At 41.0% G+C, this 17,110-nt stretch overlaps 1 protein-coding gene and 1 pseudogene across 9 annotated transcripts in view; one reads left to right on the forward strand and one right to left on the reverse strand.

Moving 5' to 3' along the window:
* The window catches only part of Glut1 (Glucose transporter 1), a 317,829-nt gene extending 300,933 nt beyond the window's left edge, over window positions 1-16,896 (reverse strand). For all 9 annotated transcript variants that reach the window (XM_065224653.1, XM_065224649.1, XM_065224648.1 and 6 more), the window contains exon 1: window positions 16,809-16,896. In XM_065224653.1, the coding sequence (XP_065080725.1) occupies window positions 16,809-16,838 (30 nt within the window). In that variant the 5' untranslated portion in view covers window positions 16,839-16,896. The remainder of the gene's footprint in view (window positions 1-16,808) is intronic.
* Window positions 13,546-14,581, forward strand: LOC135703468 (uncharacterized; annotated as a pseudogene).
* Window positions 16,897-17,110: the final 214 nt, after the last annotated feature.

A 17,110-nucleotide genomic window follows, 5' to 3' on the forward strand; every position in this document is an offset into this window, starting at 1 on the left:
AGTGTAATTTCAAAAAGTAAGTAAGTATACTGTCATTGGGGTGAATATTTTACCTGTTGACCATAACATAAATAAATAAATAAATAAACAGTTGCTCATTTCAGCGTTAAAACTGTACCCATCTATTGAGAAAGTGCATTTTTGTTTGAAATTCTGGTTGGTTTTCCCAACCTCGGTTTCTATTGAAATAATATAAGGAAACTAGTGTTTAGCGTGTATTGAAAAGTACCCATTTATCCAAAAAATGCCATACTCAAAAGGTAGAATAAAACAAAAATCTCAAAATTATACCTGTTCCCCACATTCAACAGCCTACCCTTAGTAGTAGTAAAATTTACGTTTATTTTCTGGGTTTTATGTTTCAACATTTGATTTAACATTTCAATTGGTTAGCCTTTGGCTCTTCATCTTTGTTCTAGTTAATTGGTTATTCTAATGTGATGATTGCGTTTAGCGCTAATTTACAGGATACCCTTTGTGGGATTGTTTTGGTTTGAATTTAAAAAATTGATAACCTACCTACTTGAGCACCTAACTACTTAAACTAGGTTGCCAAATCACGAATGATCTGGTGGTTTGATCGCAGACAGGCGACTCTGAACCTTTCCAGCGTGGAAGTCTTTCGCTCCTCGAGTGTTTGAAGACCGGCCAGGTGGTGAATCTCAGAATTACGAGTTCGCGGTGGACTGTTAAGGATCATTCTGAGGATCTTGTTTTGGATCCTCTGAAGCTTTAAGTGGTGGCACTTAGCACAACTCTCCCAGATTGGCATACCATACTCAATAGCCGGCAGAATGATTTGCTTGTGGACTGCAAGCTTGTTTTTGAGGGACAGGGTGGACTTCCTGTTTATCAGAGGGTAGAGCGACCTGATCAAGATGTTACACTTGGTGGATGTCTTGTCCACATGGGATCGGAATAGCAATTTGCTATCGAGGGTGAGACCAAGGTAGACTACTTCACTCGACCATTCAATGGGAGTGCTATCAAGATGGATCTTGACGTTAGCAGGCGGAACAAGCCGAGGTGAATACGAATGTGGAAACAGAATGGTTTGTGTTTTAGCTGCATTGATACAAATCTTCCAGCTCTTAAAATAGTCGGACAAAACATCCAGGCCTGATTGAAGTTTACTCGCCAGAGCGCGGATCACTCGACCCTTATAGATGATGGAGGTGTCATCTGCGAACATTGACAGGATACCACCACCCGGCAGGGGAGGAACGTCTGACGTGAAAATGTTGAATAGGATAGGCCCAAGCAGGCTACCTTGAGGGACCCCTGCATCAACGTTGAACGTATCAGAGGAGACATTGTTCAAGTAGACCTGGAATGATCTGCCCGACAAGTAGTTTTTGATGATCTTCACGAGGTAGTTCGGAAAGTTGTATCGATGCAGCTTGTACACTAGACCATCATGCCAGACATTGTCGAACGCCTTCTCGACGTCCAACAATGCCATGGCAGAAGTATTGGAAACGGACTTGTTCCGCTTGATGATGTTAGTAACCCGTGCGAGTTGGTGGATGGTAGAGTGGCCTTTCCTAAACCCGAATTGCTCTTTGAGAAAGATGTTATTATCATTTGAAAACACCAGCAGACGGCTGAGTATCAATTTTTCGAATAGCTTCGAGATGGAGGACAAGAGGCTGATGGGGCGATAGCTTTTGGCACTGGTAGGGTCTTTGCCAGGTTTGTGAATTGGAATAACTTTGGCTAACTTCCAGCATGCAGGGAAGTAGCCAAGCATTAAACACTTGTTGAAGACCACTGCAAGGTGCTTGAAGAAGTCAACACTCAAGTTTTTCAGCTCGAGGTTGACCACTCCATCGACACCAGTGGCCTTCATGTTCTTTGTTGATTTAATCGCTGCTATCATCTCATCAGCCGATATTCTACTTTCGTCAGGGACAACTACGGGGGTGGCAGCGACACTAGCCATTGCCTGTGATACTGCAGGCTCGTGGGGACTCACCATGGCGTGGCCAAGGTTATGTGAATTTACAAAGTGTTGTCCAAGAGCATTGGCCTTTTCAAATGGGGTTATTAGTAAAGATGGGTCCGAATTTTGGTTAGGAGAGGAAAGGGGAGAAATGGGCCTTGGCTTATTTTTCAAAATCTTTGCCATTTTCCAGAATGGCTTAGCACAATCTGGGAGAGAGCGAATCTTGTTTGCAAAATCGATATTTCTGAGATCCACCATCCTGGCTTGGATGATTTTGTTCAAACGGTTGCAATTGGTCTTCAGGTTAGGCAGCCCAGAACGCTGGTACTGCCTACGAATCGTGTTGCGGAATCTAATGAGGTCTTTAGTAGGCCTGTCAAGGTTCAGAGTATTACTCACCTGTCTGGATACTGGCACATGTAGCTCCCTGGCCCGGGAAATTGCTTGATCGATGGAGCGCATACACCGGTCAACATCTTCGGACGATTCCGGTTGGACATCGTAGTCTACAGCGGTGTCGACGCAATGTTGGAACTGACCCCAGTCAACACGATGATAGTTGCGCCGGAAAGCTTCAAATCGATTTACGGAGGATCCCACCTCAGTCACCACCGGGTAGTGGTCCGAGCTGAGTTCCTGATAGGTGATAGGTTGAGCGATGTTGTTGCCCATGTTGCTGATGAAGATATCGATGGTAGCGTGAACACCGGACCGACTCAACCGGGTGGGAGTTTCCGGACTCAAGATGTTGTACTGCGCTTCCTGCAGGTCGTTGTTCAGGATGGTGCCGTTTTGATTGCACCGATTGTTGCCCCAAGCTTGATGTTTGGCGTTCAGGTCACCAGCGATGATAAAGTTTTCCCGTCATCGTGTTAGCTTGATAATATCTCGTCGTAGATCTGCTGCCGATCCGTCCCTGATGTTGACTTGTTTGGGGCAGTAAGCCGCGACGATGGTGATGGGGCCGATAGGAGTAGAAACTTCCACCCCTACGGCTTCGATGATCTTCAGCTGAAAGCTGGGCATCAGTCGACAGCAGATGTTTCTCCTGATTGCAATAGCCACTCCTCCTCCTCCAGAGTTGGTTCGATCTAGCCTCACGAGCCGGAAATCGGGAAGGTAGACGTTTGTTTCAGGCTTCAGGTGGGTTTCAGTTATGATGGCAATGTCGATGTTTCGTTCATTGAGAAACTCAACAAACTCGATGTTTTTGCTCTTCAAGGAGCAAGCGTTCCAATTTACGATCTTGATGGCTTCACGGTCCATACTTAGAGACAAGGGACAGAGCAGCATGAAGCTGTTCAGATCGAGTCTTGCAGGTGCGCAAGATGATGATGACCTCGGCCACGAGCGTCACAAGTTCCTCCGAGGTGAACGGAGAATCGTCAACAGGCTCACCTGAGACAACACCAGCGTATGATAAACCAGGGGCGGTGGAGGGACCTGGCATTGGCTGGGCAGCAGCAGCAGCGAGACGATGCTGGACTGTTCGATTGTTAGGAATACTCACATGCTTGACTTGTTGGTTGTTGAGCGGAAGTGGTTCTAAGTTCGGAACATGTCGACGAGGCTGGAGAGCTGGGTACTGGACTTCCGTGCGTGCAGGAGGCGAACGATGATTACGGAGGCGACCGGGCTGGTTATTGATCGTAGCCTTCCGACGGATATTGATGAACTCCACTCGCTTGGGACATCCGCGATTGGAGGCTTGGTGGTTACCACCGCAGTTGACACACGTTGGCTCGATGTCATCATCTTGCTCACAGGACGCAGTCGAGTGAGTTCCAGCACACTTGCCGCAGATAGTCTTCATATGGCAGTTTTTGGTGCCATGGCCGTAGGAGAGGCAGTTCATACACTGCGTAACATCACGATGTTGGGATTTGTAATGTTCCCAACTGATGATGACCTGAAACAGGTCCCGGATTTTGGATCTCAGAGCCGCTAGACTGGTGGATCCCTTCGTGAAGTGCACCAGGAACAACTGGTCACGGAAGCTGGTGTTGTGGTTGGAACGCCGGTTTATTGGGAACACCGCCTCAGGTTTGAGCCCAAGCCGCTCCAGCTCGGATTTAACCACAGCCACCTCGAACGACGGTAATCCACGCAATACCAGCTTCAGTGGCTTGCTCGATGGCAGATCGTGCGTGAAGAAATCAACGTTGTTTTCCTTTAGGAAACATCCTGTTTGATTGTACTCCTCCAGGCTGGAGCACATGATTTTGGTGCCGATGCTGCAAAGCTTGAAGCGAGGCAGCAGCTTGTGTTTTGCCAGCTCGGCACGCAGCTTGGCAACATCTGGTTGGCTTGCAGTACCCGTTTTCCGGCGTCATCCTGCGACGCGCTGTGCTGGATTACCACCTTCTTTGAAGGGCCCGCTGCTGAATCATTGGTACGTTTACGCACCATTTGTTTCGTGTTGGCAAGTTGCAGTAAACTTGCCAGAACGCGCGAAGGTGGCGACGCTTCCACGGCGCAACGCGACAGCACAAACCGAATCGAAGCGAGAACTCGAGCGAAAAAGAAAACGAACTGAACAGCTCAACAGTCGAGCAAAGAGTGAGCCTACCCTTGAGTTCATCGAATATCTTTATGTTTGTAAGTAGCAGTTGCTCATTTGTGCGTTAAAAACCGTAACTTATCAATTGAGTACGTGTATTTTTTGGAGTGATGGGTACTCCTTCACACAAAAAGCAAAATTTTCGGTTACCTTGGTTTTTTATGTTTTGGTTTACATTTTTGTTCCCCATATAAGTAAATATTTCCTGTGCAGGTAACAGTAATTCATTTAAATGTACACATATATCGCACTATGTGCACTTTTTTTGGTAATAACAACCAAAAAAGGGTAACTCGTTTTTAGCGTGGGCATCTTTTCGAGAAATATGTGGTCGTTCATTATTCATATTGCCGGCGCCGGTGGTGTAGTGGTAAGCGTGACTGCTTTATCACCCCAATGGGTCTGGGTTCAATCCCAGCCGAGGTCGGTGGGATTTTTCTGAGGCATAAAAATCTCTGGTCACGTCTTACTTCGAAAGGGAAGTAAAGCTGTTGGTCCCGCCTCATGTGTGTTGAATGATTGGGTGCGATATCCTACGCAGGTGTGGAAGCTGCCTTCCTGCACATTCGATTGCCGTCAATGGTTGGCAATCGATGTCCGTCGGTGATTGGCACTAAGATTGCGGAACAGAGACCGACGTTAAAAAAAGGAAAGGAATTATTCATATTCTGGTCGCATCACTGAATTCATTCTGATCAGACGCCTATTAGTGGTTGCGAAAATTCCGTGAAGCTCTAAGATCAGTTGCATGAGTTGACCACTTTTAAGAATGTTCCGGATCTTCCGGTGGACCATTACGTGGTCCCCTAGGTTCATATTCGAGTCATAACTCCAAAATCATTCTGATAAGACGTCTATGAGCGGTTAAAAAAACCGTGGAGCTCTAGGATCAGTTTAATGAATTTACGACTTTTACGGAAGCTCCAGATCTTCCTGTGGACCATCCCGTAGTTTCCAGAGTTAAAATTCCGGTCAAAACTCCGAATTCGTGCTAATAAGACGTCTGAGTGGTTTCGAAAAAAAAAACACGGAGCTGTTGGATCAGTTTCATGAATTTACTACTTTTACGGATGTTCAGGAGGACCAGATTTGTAACTTTCAGGATGCAACATTTTCCTGAAAGGTGGTCATCTATCTTGTTAATAACTTTTCGGAAGACATCAGGAAGTTATCTCTTTAAATTACCCTACAATAAGAGTTTGTCCCCAATTAGCTCTAGCCCCATACGGTACGTGCATTCGTTAATGCCAGGCCCCATAGTGCGCTCCCTATTTACCGTGCTATAGGAATCTTGACTGTAATCGCAAATGATAGAATTATAGCTCATGATATTTGATCTATCACATAACGGGTGGTTTCAATCTAGAAAATAATCACATCTGGAACATTTCTGAATATAGCACTATGTATCGCCCTGAGCACTCTATAAAACTGGCTGAAGGTAGGCTCTAGTATGATTTACAGGTATGAATGGACATTGGGAACATGATCGGATGTGACTTGGGTATTCAAAATTATGACCGATAATGATTTTTTTTAGGTTTATTTGATTTTAACATCAGAAGCACAGAACGCAAATGCTCTGTCTTTGACATATCGAGTTATAGCATCAAAATAACGCTACATATAACATCGACCTAAGGAGGCATCAACTTGAAGAAATATTGAATTATGGAGTACACGATACATGGGCAAATTGAGGGTCAATTTAATCCATCGAGTTTTAGAATATCGAGTTGTGGAGAGTTGACTGGATTAACCGTTAAAACGATCAAAATAAAAGCTACCTTAGTAATAAAATACGTACGCATCACAACATCAAATTGAGCTTTCGATTTGATCTCACACTCTGCTCGGGTTGCGTCCTCTGCTAGTTTGTAGGTGAGTGGTGTGAGTGGTTTTTCGAGTGTACTTTTCCACGGAATGATACTGCGTCGGCTTGGGGCTTCCAGAGATACGAGAGACTGCGGCTTGAAACAATAATGTCGGCGTTTATGTGGTCGAAGTAAAATTTATGAATCATTTATCGCTTGACACTTTCGGCGAAACAGAATGCGAGGCGTCAAGCGGATGTCAATCAAAAGCTTATTTTAAGGGCTCCCACCAAATATATTGAACAACGATGTACGGGAATTGATGACCCTCGACGGGCGGTGGTGAGAGGAAGTTGTTGGAAAGTGACACACGCACACGTGTGTGAGGTAATGGCCGATAGGCGAGTGATTGTTTGTTTGGCAATGATCGGTCAATTTGGGATGATGAACGAGGTCAAAAATTAAGATATTTCGACAAGGATGTGAGAGAATGTTTGAATGGGGAAGAAATGTGATTCGTAGAGATGAGCTATGTCATACAGAAGTAAAAACAATGGAAGGAATGCCTTTTGACGTTTGTTTTGATTTAGAATCAATTTGATTTGAAATTAACTGAGTAGTTTCCTCACACTGTGCAAAGTATTTACTTGAAAATTTCCGCAGAATAATTTCTGATTGAAATGTTTAGTCTTAATGGAGGCTGAATTCCATTCCAAGCCTTACAACATCACCGGGTGGGTTGCTGAATAGAATTGTTAACATTAATTTCTTGAATACACAAGTTGGCTGAGTTTCCTTGTAGGGTAAATGTCAGCTTCGGCACCAATTAAATTCACTGCATTTTCTCACTAAAACACTTCGCTGAATATTCAAACGATTCCTTAGAGTTTCAGTTTCAATCTGCTTAGGTTTTTACGACTGAGCAAATACATTTTTCCCGGTTTTTATTGAAATGAAACATACGAAATGCTACTGATTTAGAATTGCCGATATTAGAACAGCAGATAAACACGCAGTTCAAATGGAATGGTTGCCGAAGAAAAAGAGGTTGCTGACAATAGTCACACTCACCTGAGAAGTTTGGAGCGCTGTAAAAGCATTTGAAAACAGGTTTAAACAATTCTATCAATCCTCGGTGAACATTTCAAATTGTTCTATCTGCTTTGATCGATTGTCTTCATCGACTTTCTCTTTTTAAAACCACTGCTATGCAAACAGATTTTGCGCTAATTCTACCACATAGTTTGATAAAGGAGGTTCTTATCTAGCGTCCAAAACGTCAAACACAACAGAGAAAGGTTTTGCAGCTGAGTTACTGACGAGAGAGAACGTTGATGAAGCGAATCGATCAATGCAGATAGGACCTTTTGAAATGTTTATCTAGAATTGGAATCGATAAGGCAATATGCAGTAGATCAATGTAAATAAACAAACATTGCATATGTGTGCGTCATGTCGAGAAAAAGCGCATCAAAGCGCGGACGCTGCTTAGATTGCCAAGAATACGTAAATTACCCTACATGTTTACTTGTTTTAGAAAGAATTCTTCAGCTGTCAGCCGTTAAAAGAGTAATTTTGTTTCAGCTTTTCAGTCTGTAAGAAAAAGCGCGGATTACAGTTTAAAATATATGACAATAAAGATATTAATTAAATTATTCAGAATTTTGAAATAATTTTTCTGAAAATTCAAATTCTTTTGATTTGCTGCATTATTTAAAGCGCAAAAAGAATATATGTGTTCCAGTAAAGAGGTGGTTTGAAAAATCAAACCTGTACTAAAAAAAATTTCAACATTTATGAAATTATTAAACAATATTGAAAAATAACAGGGGTATCCGTGCTATATACAATCATAACGTAAACTTTGTTGTTAATGATAACAGTTGCGCTAATTTCATTACAAGTTCAATTTTCAAGAAATATAAAATGCTCTGTTTTTAGCCAATTGTGTTTACATTTTGTGTTTCTTTGAAAATTGGGATCATTTCTTCTAAAGTTATGCCTCTTTCTGTAAGAAATGGTCAAAAGTTGTGAAAATTTCCATCAAACTTGCGCCAGATTTTCGATAAATTATGTTGGAAGTTGTAATTATTTTCCATTTCGTTAACCATTGCGACCAATTTTGTTACTAAAGTTCGGCATTCCAATGCAGCCTGTGAGCAAATTTGGGTATCTTTTTGATCAATTTTATAAACACTTATGGTCAATTTATTTAAAAAAAAAAAAGAAAATTTGCAATTTATGACCGGTGCATGCTAAGACTGTGTCCATTTTCATTGAAATTGCGTTCTTTAATTTTAAAACAAATATTGGTTTTTATACATAATCCGGAAGAGCTTCGTTTTCGAAGCACAACGATATTTTTTTCGAACCCATAGACTTTCACCTCAATTTTTAAATCAAGATTTAAAGCAAAATATTAACTTCTCTGTTTAATACTAAACTAACAAATTGGCAGCCAGCTCCCATACAAAGTCCCACCAAGGGGTATTAAGATGGTGATTTTATCTAAAGTAATCAATCTTTTTTTAAATTATTTCCCGTGTACGATAATTAATGAAATTTCGGATCTCGGATCCATTTTTAATTCAGATTACAAATATTCATTTACCTCAGTACCATTAAAGAACCCAATTGTTGAAAAGTTGTTAAAATTTTCCCTTAAAGCGATCATTTTTTTTTAAATAATTACAAACATTGTACGTCGAGGCAAATTTCGGTGGAACGCGCTACCATTTTCATTGGGAAATTTTTATTTAAAACTTTAACTTATCACTAATCAGGGTTCGGCAGTGTGAAAATTGTATATAGAGAGTAGAAAGCGAACGAAGGACAACTGTGAGGAAGATACGAATCGGGTTTATCATCCTCTTTACCAAACTCCCCGTATAGGGGAATGGTGAGGTGCGTTCCCTTTTGCCACCACTGGCGAAAGGGATGATCGCCGATTTGCTCATGTACCTTAGATGTGCGGAAACAGTTATATCGATTTTTTCACACTCAAGTCGACTTACGTCAGATGGCGTCAAATGGCGCCTTAAAAATACTTCATCAGCTTGATATTTTTGAAGCTATTTTCTTTGCCTTTGACATACTTTTTGGTGATTACGCTGTAAGGACAGAGATCTGTAGGCCAAGATCGCATTGAAAGACAATCTGCGAGTTTGACAGCTTGATGGTTGACAGTGAACGGAAGAGCGATTAAAGTTTAAAAAAAATGTTTCCAATTTGAATGATAGAATGCCGGTAATGTAATGTAAGGTTTCCTCATTCAACCACTTATGGGTCACCGTTCGACGATTACACTTGGCGATTTTTGGCTCACTGCTTAAATTTTCACCGCAGTCGTCCATTTTCACGTTACTTGTGATCAAACAACAAAATGCTTTTTGATCCAAACCAACCAAATCTTCTTCTTATTTTTTTCTTCCTTTATTTAACGTCGGTCTCTGTTCCGCAATGGAGTGCCAATCACCAAAGGACATCGATTGCCATCCATTGACGGCAATCGAATGTGCAGGAAGGCAGCTTCCACACCTGAACCCAGACTCATTGAGGTAAGAAAGCAGTCACGCTTACCACTACATCACCAGCGCCGGCACCGACCAAATCGGATACTGGAAATAAAAACGTAAACAAACTGCCGAATTTCAAAATATATGCAACAGACAAGTTCTGCAAACACTTGCAGATACAGACAAATTTGTTTGGACAGTCAGCAAGAATTTGTCCCCTTTCTAGTTGGCAAACCGATTGGGACACTGGAAATCTTGGACGGTGGTTGCATTCAATTGTTCCTAATGTTTCTTCGAGAGCGTGGTTTAAAGGCTTGGGCTTAAGTCGTGACTTCATTCGCTTGATGAGTAGACTTATGTCGCGCACTGGTCACCATACCCGGTCCAGACGAAGCTAAAACCGCACTACCGTTCATACTGACGACAACCCTCTGATTAGACAACGAACCCCCACCCCAAGCTCCTTCCCTGATCCTATCCTTCAACAATGTACTCCTCTAACCTCGAGTAAGCCGCGAGTATTCGGCCCAACTCCTACTAGACATAGATATAAGTGAATTTGGTCAAAAACAATGAACAATGAATTATTGACTCCGTAAAGCTAACACGATTGAGCCTTCCAAATAAACGAACTAGATAAAAAAAAGGTCAAAATCACACTGCCAGAGACATTTTGTACACTTTGACTATCCACAGTTCGGCAGTCACCGATATTATGACTGTCTGTAGATAACAGTTAACCGATTATAATAGAAGCCAGATAAACTGTGCAGGTATAAACTGAAACTGACTAGTTTGATCGAAGCTTAAGACAATCAGAACACAACACCGATGAATGTTTGAAGCATATCTCGTCTGTTTTTGGATACAAGAAGCCTGGGAAGAATTACACTACGTTGTGATTCAAAATTCTTGGATGAAACTATTGGTTGGAGGAAATCTTGTCCATGGGGCTGTTCATTAACTACGTAAACAGTTTTTTGGGATTCTTGACCCCCCCCTTCCCGTGCGTAGACAATTGCCCATACATTTTTTTTAAATTGTATGGGTTATGGTTGATTGCCAACCCCCCCCCCCCTTAAACTCTGTCTACGTAGTTTATGAACAACCCCCATGAACACGACAACCAATGAACTGGAGCAATAATCATGGCGACACCGTCATCGCCCACAATGTGGAAGAACGAATAGCGGAACAGCAACATAGTAGCAGTACGAATATTCGATAGAATAATTGGGCTGAAGAATCGTCCCTTTCAATTGGCTTTCAATTATTATCTCCGCCGAATTTGAGCATTCTAGTATCCCTATGAACATCAGAAAAACGTGTTACTGGTAGCCTTATTTGCTGTTTTGTTTTGTTTTATAATGTTCTATTTCGCTTTTCTCTTTTCCATGAGCTAAATTACGTTTGAGCCGGCGTGTAGATTAGCGGGGTCAAATTTTTTAAAAAAATGCATGGGTAATATAAGAACCAAGAAGACGAATACAAAACCCGGAAATAGAGTCCGTCGTCAATTTGGTACCCACTAAGGTGACTCACAGGTTACAAAAATAACACCAGACGCATTATTAATAGTTTCGGAACTATGTACAGACTATAGATACTATAGATTCCATAGATAAGCGGAGGAAAAGTATAATCTAGCCAAACGAACTGTCAGTTAGTGTAGCCAAACGAGCATGACGTCATCATGGTGTTATTTGAGGGAGAAGTATTGTAATATTATGAGCCCAAAACGCTTTCCACACTCCACATTCCGATTTATTTCGCGGACGAACGGAAGATAAAGCAAACCATTCCTCTATACAATATTGCAAAGATTTGCTTTGCACTTCATTTTGAGCTTGTACGCACGAAACAAAACAAAACTGCACAACGAAGAGCTCTATGATGGCATTATTTTTCATGGTTGCCAAAACAACTTTTCGTGCCTCCGCTTATCTATGGAATCTATAGTATCTATAGTACAGAATGTAAATCCGTGTCCAACGCCATTTTGGAATTCAAGATGGCTATTCCGGTTAACGAAAAAAAAAAAATATCTTAGATGCCTTACCATATGGGTATTTTTGAAACGGGAAGACGTGCATTAGACTGGACCACAAAAATAAAAGTTCTAATTTTTCTCAAGTCCTAGATTTGTTCCTTTAGGTGAGAAAAATAATTCTCTAAAAGTTTCAGCTCATTTGGTTGTAAGATGAGCTAGCACTTTTAGTTTGAGTTTTGTATAGGGAATTTGGAGAAAATACATGAACAAATAAGACACTACACTCTTCCGATCATAAAAAATAAACATTAAACGAAAAGCGCCAGCCCATGTGACTTCAGAAACAGCTGACGCATTCATTGCGAAAGACCGTATTTTTAGGATGGCCCAAAAATATTTTTTTTTCTTAACTTTTTACCCATTATTACACATTTAGAAGAAAAAATCATGTAAATTAAGGTGCTCTGAGCGTGACACATAATCTAGCGTACTTTTTGTCGAGCAACGAACTTTTCAGTCTCGAATCACTTAATATTACAAGACATGTTTGTTTACGTCTCATCTTTTATGTCAAAGTCGGATTTCGTCACGTGTAAAATTAGTTATTTCTAAGTGTGTATGTTCTACAAAGTTGTGTGCAATACTAAAATACCCAAATTCTTCGGAGACACTAAAGCTCCATCATTTCAATAAACTGAATTATTGGGAAATTTTCCTTCATTTAGACTCCACTGATATCAATTTCATCGTTGCGATATTTCGCTTTCGATTTCGCTCTCACTTTGTCCAACATTCTACGTACATCTTGAACATTGTTCACAGAATGAGAATTGAATAGATTTTTTTTTTGTTTTTGGCGTGAATTATAACTGTTCGATAAGTTTGTTTTATTGTGCTTAACTTTTAAACTGTTTCAACTGTTTTACAACAAAACTGGTATGATTGCCGATTCGCAGATCAAAATTCAACTGTTGTAATAATATTATCGTTGTAGGAATCTTCCGGAAAAGGACCGAACGGTCTACACTCAAAAAATATAACACGTCATCATCATGTGTCTCACATTTAATGTTGCGCTTATTGTGAAACACATCCATTTCAGGTGTGAATCTTATACTATGAATCATGCCTGAGCACTATGGATTTGAATTGTGACACACTTGGATTATATATGCCTCATATGGTGATACCAATAGCATTGCACATCAAAGTTCAATATTCTACAATATTCTACTTTATCGACTTCTACTTCGCCGACTATAAAAATGAATCGACAAATATATAAACAAAACTGCCAGAGGTCAGAGCTGTCACATATCTTTTTAATGGGTCTGATTTGGGATTCGATCATGGACTGCTGGGGTGTGCTGCTGCCGGAGTCTTCGTTCGATCCCGCTGTGCCATTGTTTTTCTTATATATGAGGCGGGTTGATAGGATAAAGTCACAACTCTTGTTTTGATGTTTTCCTTTCTGAGCATGCAATTCACATCGTATTTAAATGCAAAATACCTAAAATCCATCTGTTTTGAACAGTAGTGTGATTCAATGTGCAATACACTTGAATAGATAGTGAAAGATTTTCAACATTTCAAAGTTTGAAACACTATTAATTAACGTGTATAACACATTGAACCACTTAAAGTAAATGTGATTGTGAATTTTAAAAAATCAAGTGTTTAAACACTTGGATCAAACGTGTGGAATTTTTTGAGTGTAGAGAATGGCATCCCGTAGCGATGATGGTGAGTATTATAATGAGAACGAAGACCCGATGGAGATCCCACTCGATGACCCGTTATTCGAAGACGTTCAGATTCTCGACTACGACTGGAGCGACTCCGAAAGTGATCATGAGTTGTCTGAACCACCTGAATCCGTGACTAAACCGAAAGGAAACAAATCTCGAGCTTTGTTCAACTGTTGACTGCTGGTGTTTCTACGCGAGTTTAAAGGCCGTCCTCCGGCGCTCATATTACTCACTGGAATGTAGCTGGAAAGTTGCTCAGTGAATTTAAGAAGAAATTATAGAAACGTTGCAAGCCTCATCTGCTTCAAAAAGTTATTTTTAACCAGCAAGACGATGAAAAAACGGTGCAACGGAAAAACAAGATTTGGCGATGTTTGCTATCTTTTACCAGAAGCAAAATCGTAAGTATATTTCGTTGGACAAACTAACCACCACGATGCTTCAAAACTGGAAAGGAAAATATATTCACCTGTCCGTAAGTTCCCGTAAGATTTTCAATTCAGTGAAGCAACATTTGATTGACCCATCTGAGCGCGATAAGTCAGGAGCAGCCTCGACACAATTAATCGCCGATTTATCCAAGGATCTGCGTCAACGACATGGTCATCTGGGGGATGGACACGAAATGACATGGACAAGGTGGACTTCAGCCATACTTGCTTCACCAGCTCATACGCGTAAGAATATGATTGATTCCGTTCCTCGAGATCTTTTCAGAACACAGGACGGTCCGAAGATTGAAAGTGTGAAGCGTGGGTTGGTAGTAGCTCAAAATGTAAATGCATCGTTTTGTGAAGAAATAACAACACTCAAGGAAGCGTTTTCCTCACTTGAGGTAGTGGTCAAGAATATGAAATTGCAAATGAAATTCGAGCATCGAATCGAAGTTTTGGAACAACGTGGACGCATGGGCGACTCATTCATAAGTGAGATGGAAGTTTCCGAAGGAGAAAGCAGTCGACATATTGCTGGGCAGGTAGCTGACATGGAGGGTGTAGATCACGAGTAATTCAACTAGCAAATGAGATATCTGGTTTTCAACGAATAAACCCATTTGTTGACACATTTTGTATTTATAAGGTTTTTCAAAACGAAATATCAAACAAATGGTGATAAGTAGAATTTGCCTGCAAAGATCATTTTTTATACTCTTGAAATCAGACACATCGGCACACTTTCTAAACAAGTTAGACATGTTGTAATTTATAAATGTAGCCATAACTTCGGCTACTACTAGTACCTGATAGATAGCTTGAAATTGTCTCTTGCATAATCCGAAAACGACTTCCATAGGGTTAAAGAAAGGGCAATACGCAGGTAGAAAGATAGGGAATATTCCAATTGATCGAAGATATTCTATGATTTTTGCACTGCAGTGAATTTTTGCTCCATCCATTATCCATATCGAATGTCTTCCTGGACAGCATTGAACATGGCCCGTTTCTAGAGCAAATCGTCGAAAGCATAAAAAAAGGTTTAGTCGGTTGGTAGAAAAGGCTTCCGTTTTGTCCAATGAAACAGAGCAATGATTCCCTAGGCTTCCGTATAAATTCTCCTCGAAACACTAAGCGGTGGCCTCGAACTCCGTAGGCTCTGGAGCGTAACATGGACCTGTTGTCGAAACTAACCTCGTCTAAAAAGACGAGGCTGTGGTAGTCCCACTGAGTGCACGAAAGTTCGTTGAAAAAACGGATTACATCACTTTCCTTGATTTGAATTGCACGTCGTTCCAAACATTTCCAGGCCAATCCAGCGTTGTGTATGGTGCGCCAAATGGATGAAATAGATATTGTCGTCTTGAACTCCCGCTGGAGACGATAATAGATGCCATTTTACGCAATATGTAGTATTTTTGCAATTGTTTTTTTATGGTTTTGAACATTCAAGAATAGTTCATGATCGATGTTAAATGACGTTTCTTATTTATATTTACGAAATATTATTGATCAAGACACATAACGAAAATAAGGAAAGGTGGTAGCCTTTGACAATTGTACCTACACAATTCCGTCGCTATAGTCTAAATATTCATGAAAACCATAATATGGAAATTATATATTCTTCATATTTTTGAAGTGTTTATCTTTTTTTTTTTTTTTTTTTTTTAACGTCGGTCTCTGTTCCGAAATCTAGTGCCAATCACCGACGGACATCGATTGCCATCCATTGACGGCAATCGAATGTGCAGGAAGGCAGCTTCCACACCTGCGTAGGATATACTTCCCTTCCGAAGTAAGACGTTACCAGAGATTTTTATGCCTCAGAAAAATCCCACCGACCTCGACTGGGATTGAACCCAGACCCATTGGGGAGTTAGAAAGCAGTCACGCTTACCACTACACCACCGGCGCCGGCCAGTGTTTATCTTTGATAGTTGCAGGATAGTGCATCTGAAACTACGTACATTGTCGCGAAAAAAAATATTCCAAAGATAAGATGCGATAAAGGTGAGAGGTGATTTGATTTTGTTTTTGTTTTAAATATATAAATACTAGAGAAACGCAAACTCAAATCAATTCGCACGTTCTTCGCTAAGACATCCAAGCTCCTTAAATTCCATAGCTCCCGGGTATTTCATTAGCTTAAACACCCTTAACAAATCGAATCAATCACTCAACTCAACGAACTCATTTGTCAATCGAATGTCCCGTGGCTCACCCAATCGAACCGACTGGGGCACCAAACACCGGTGGCAAGTTGCTGTCGATATTAACCCAACCAAATTGACAGCTTCGGCTCGGAAATGTGACATTTCATTTAGGAAAAATCCCATTTCACCACGCCCAGCTATGACGGGCCTGTCCTGTCTGGTGAGATGTACAAATTCCGACTCCTCACTCAGACCGCCATCTATCACTCAGCTCTATCAGGTTCATTTTCGTTTCATATCAGCGATTTTTGCAACCCATCAACCGTGATGATTTCGATGAAGCTCGACTGAAATGGAAGCGAGGCAAACCACAAAACAGGGGAAAAAATTGCAACGTTTTCGTGTCAGTCGGTGGTGCATATCTAGGTTGCAGATTATAGTTACAGAAATGGAAATTAACAATCCACTACCTGTCAGTTAGATGGGCGGGGAAACTGACAGTAATGGTGATTTTTGTGCACATTCTTCATCATTTTTTTTCCTGATCATTGGTACGACATATCAAATTGATTTCTCTGTTCGGGAAAAGGAATTGACAGGGACCTGAAACTGCAACTGCAGACTAATCGATAAAAGTTCAACTCACCTTAATAGTCCAACCAGCCATTTCGAGCATCCACCAGTAGGATTAAAAATTTCGCTGCTGCTGCTGATAAAAAGGATGGACGATTCTTTGATGTAGGATGAGGAGAACGTTGATGATTACGACAATTCCGGATGAATGGCTTCGCTGCTGGGACCGATTGCCCAGAGGTTCGAACTCAAACAGTAAGATTCGAAATTACAACACCACAGTCAGTGGCACCACTATCGAGAAGCTTCTACGAAAATCGGTTGATTGGATTTCAAGATTGACTAGATAGCACTTGCTTTTCACTTTGAAGAATG

Source organism: Ochlerotatus camptorhynchus, unplaced genomic scaffold, assembly GCF_037179485.1.
Source record: "Ochlerotatus camptorhynchus isolate MF236.1 unplaced genomic scaffold, CSIRO-AGI_Acam_v1.1 ptg000213l, whole genome shotgun sequence".
Lineage (NCBI taxonomy): Eukaryota > Metazoa > Arthropoda > Insecta > Diptera > Culicidae > Ochlerotatus > Ochlerotatus camptorhynchus.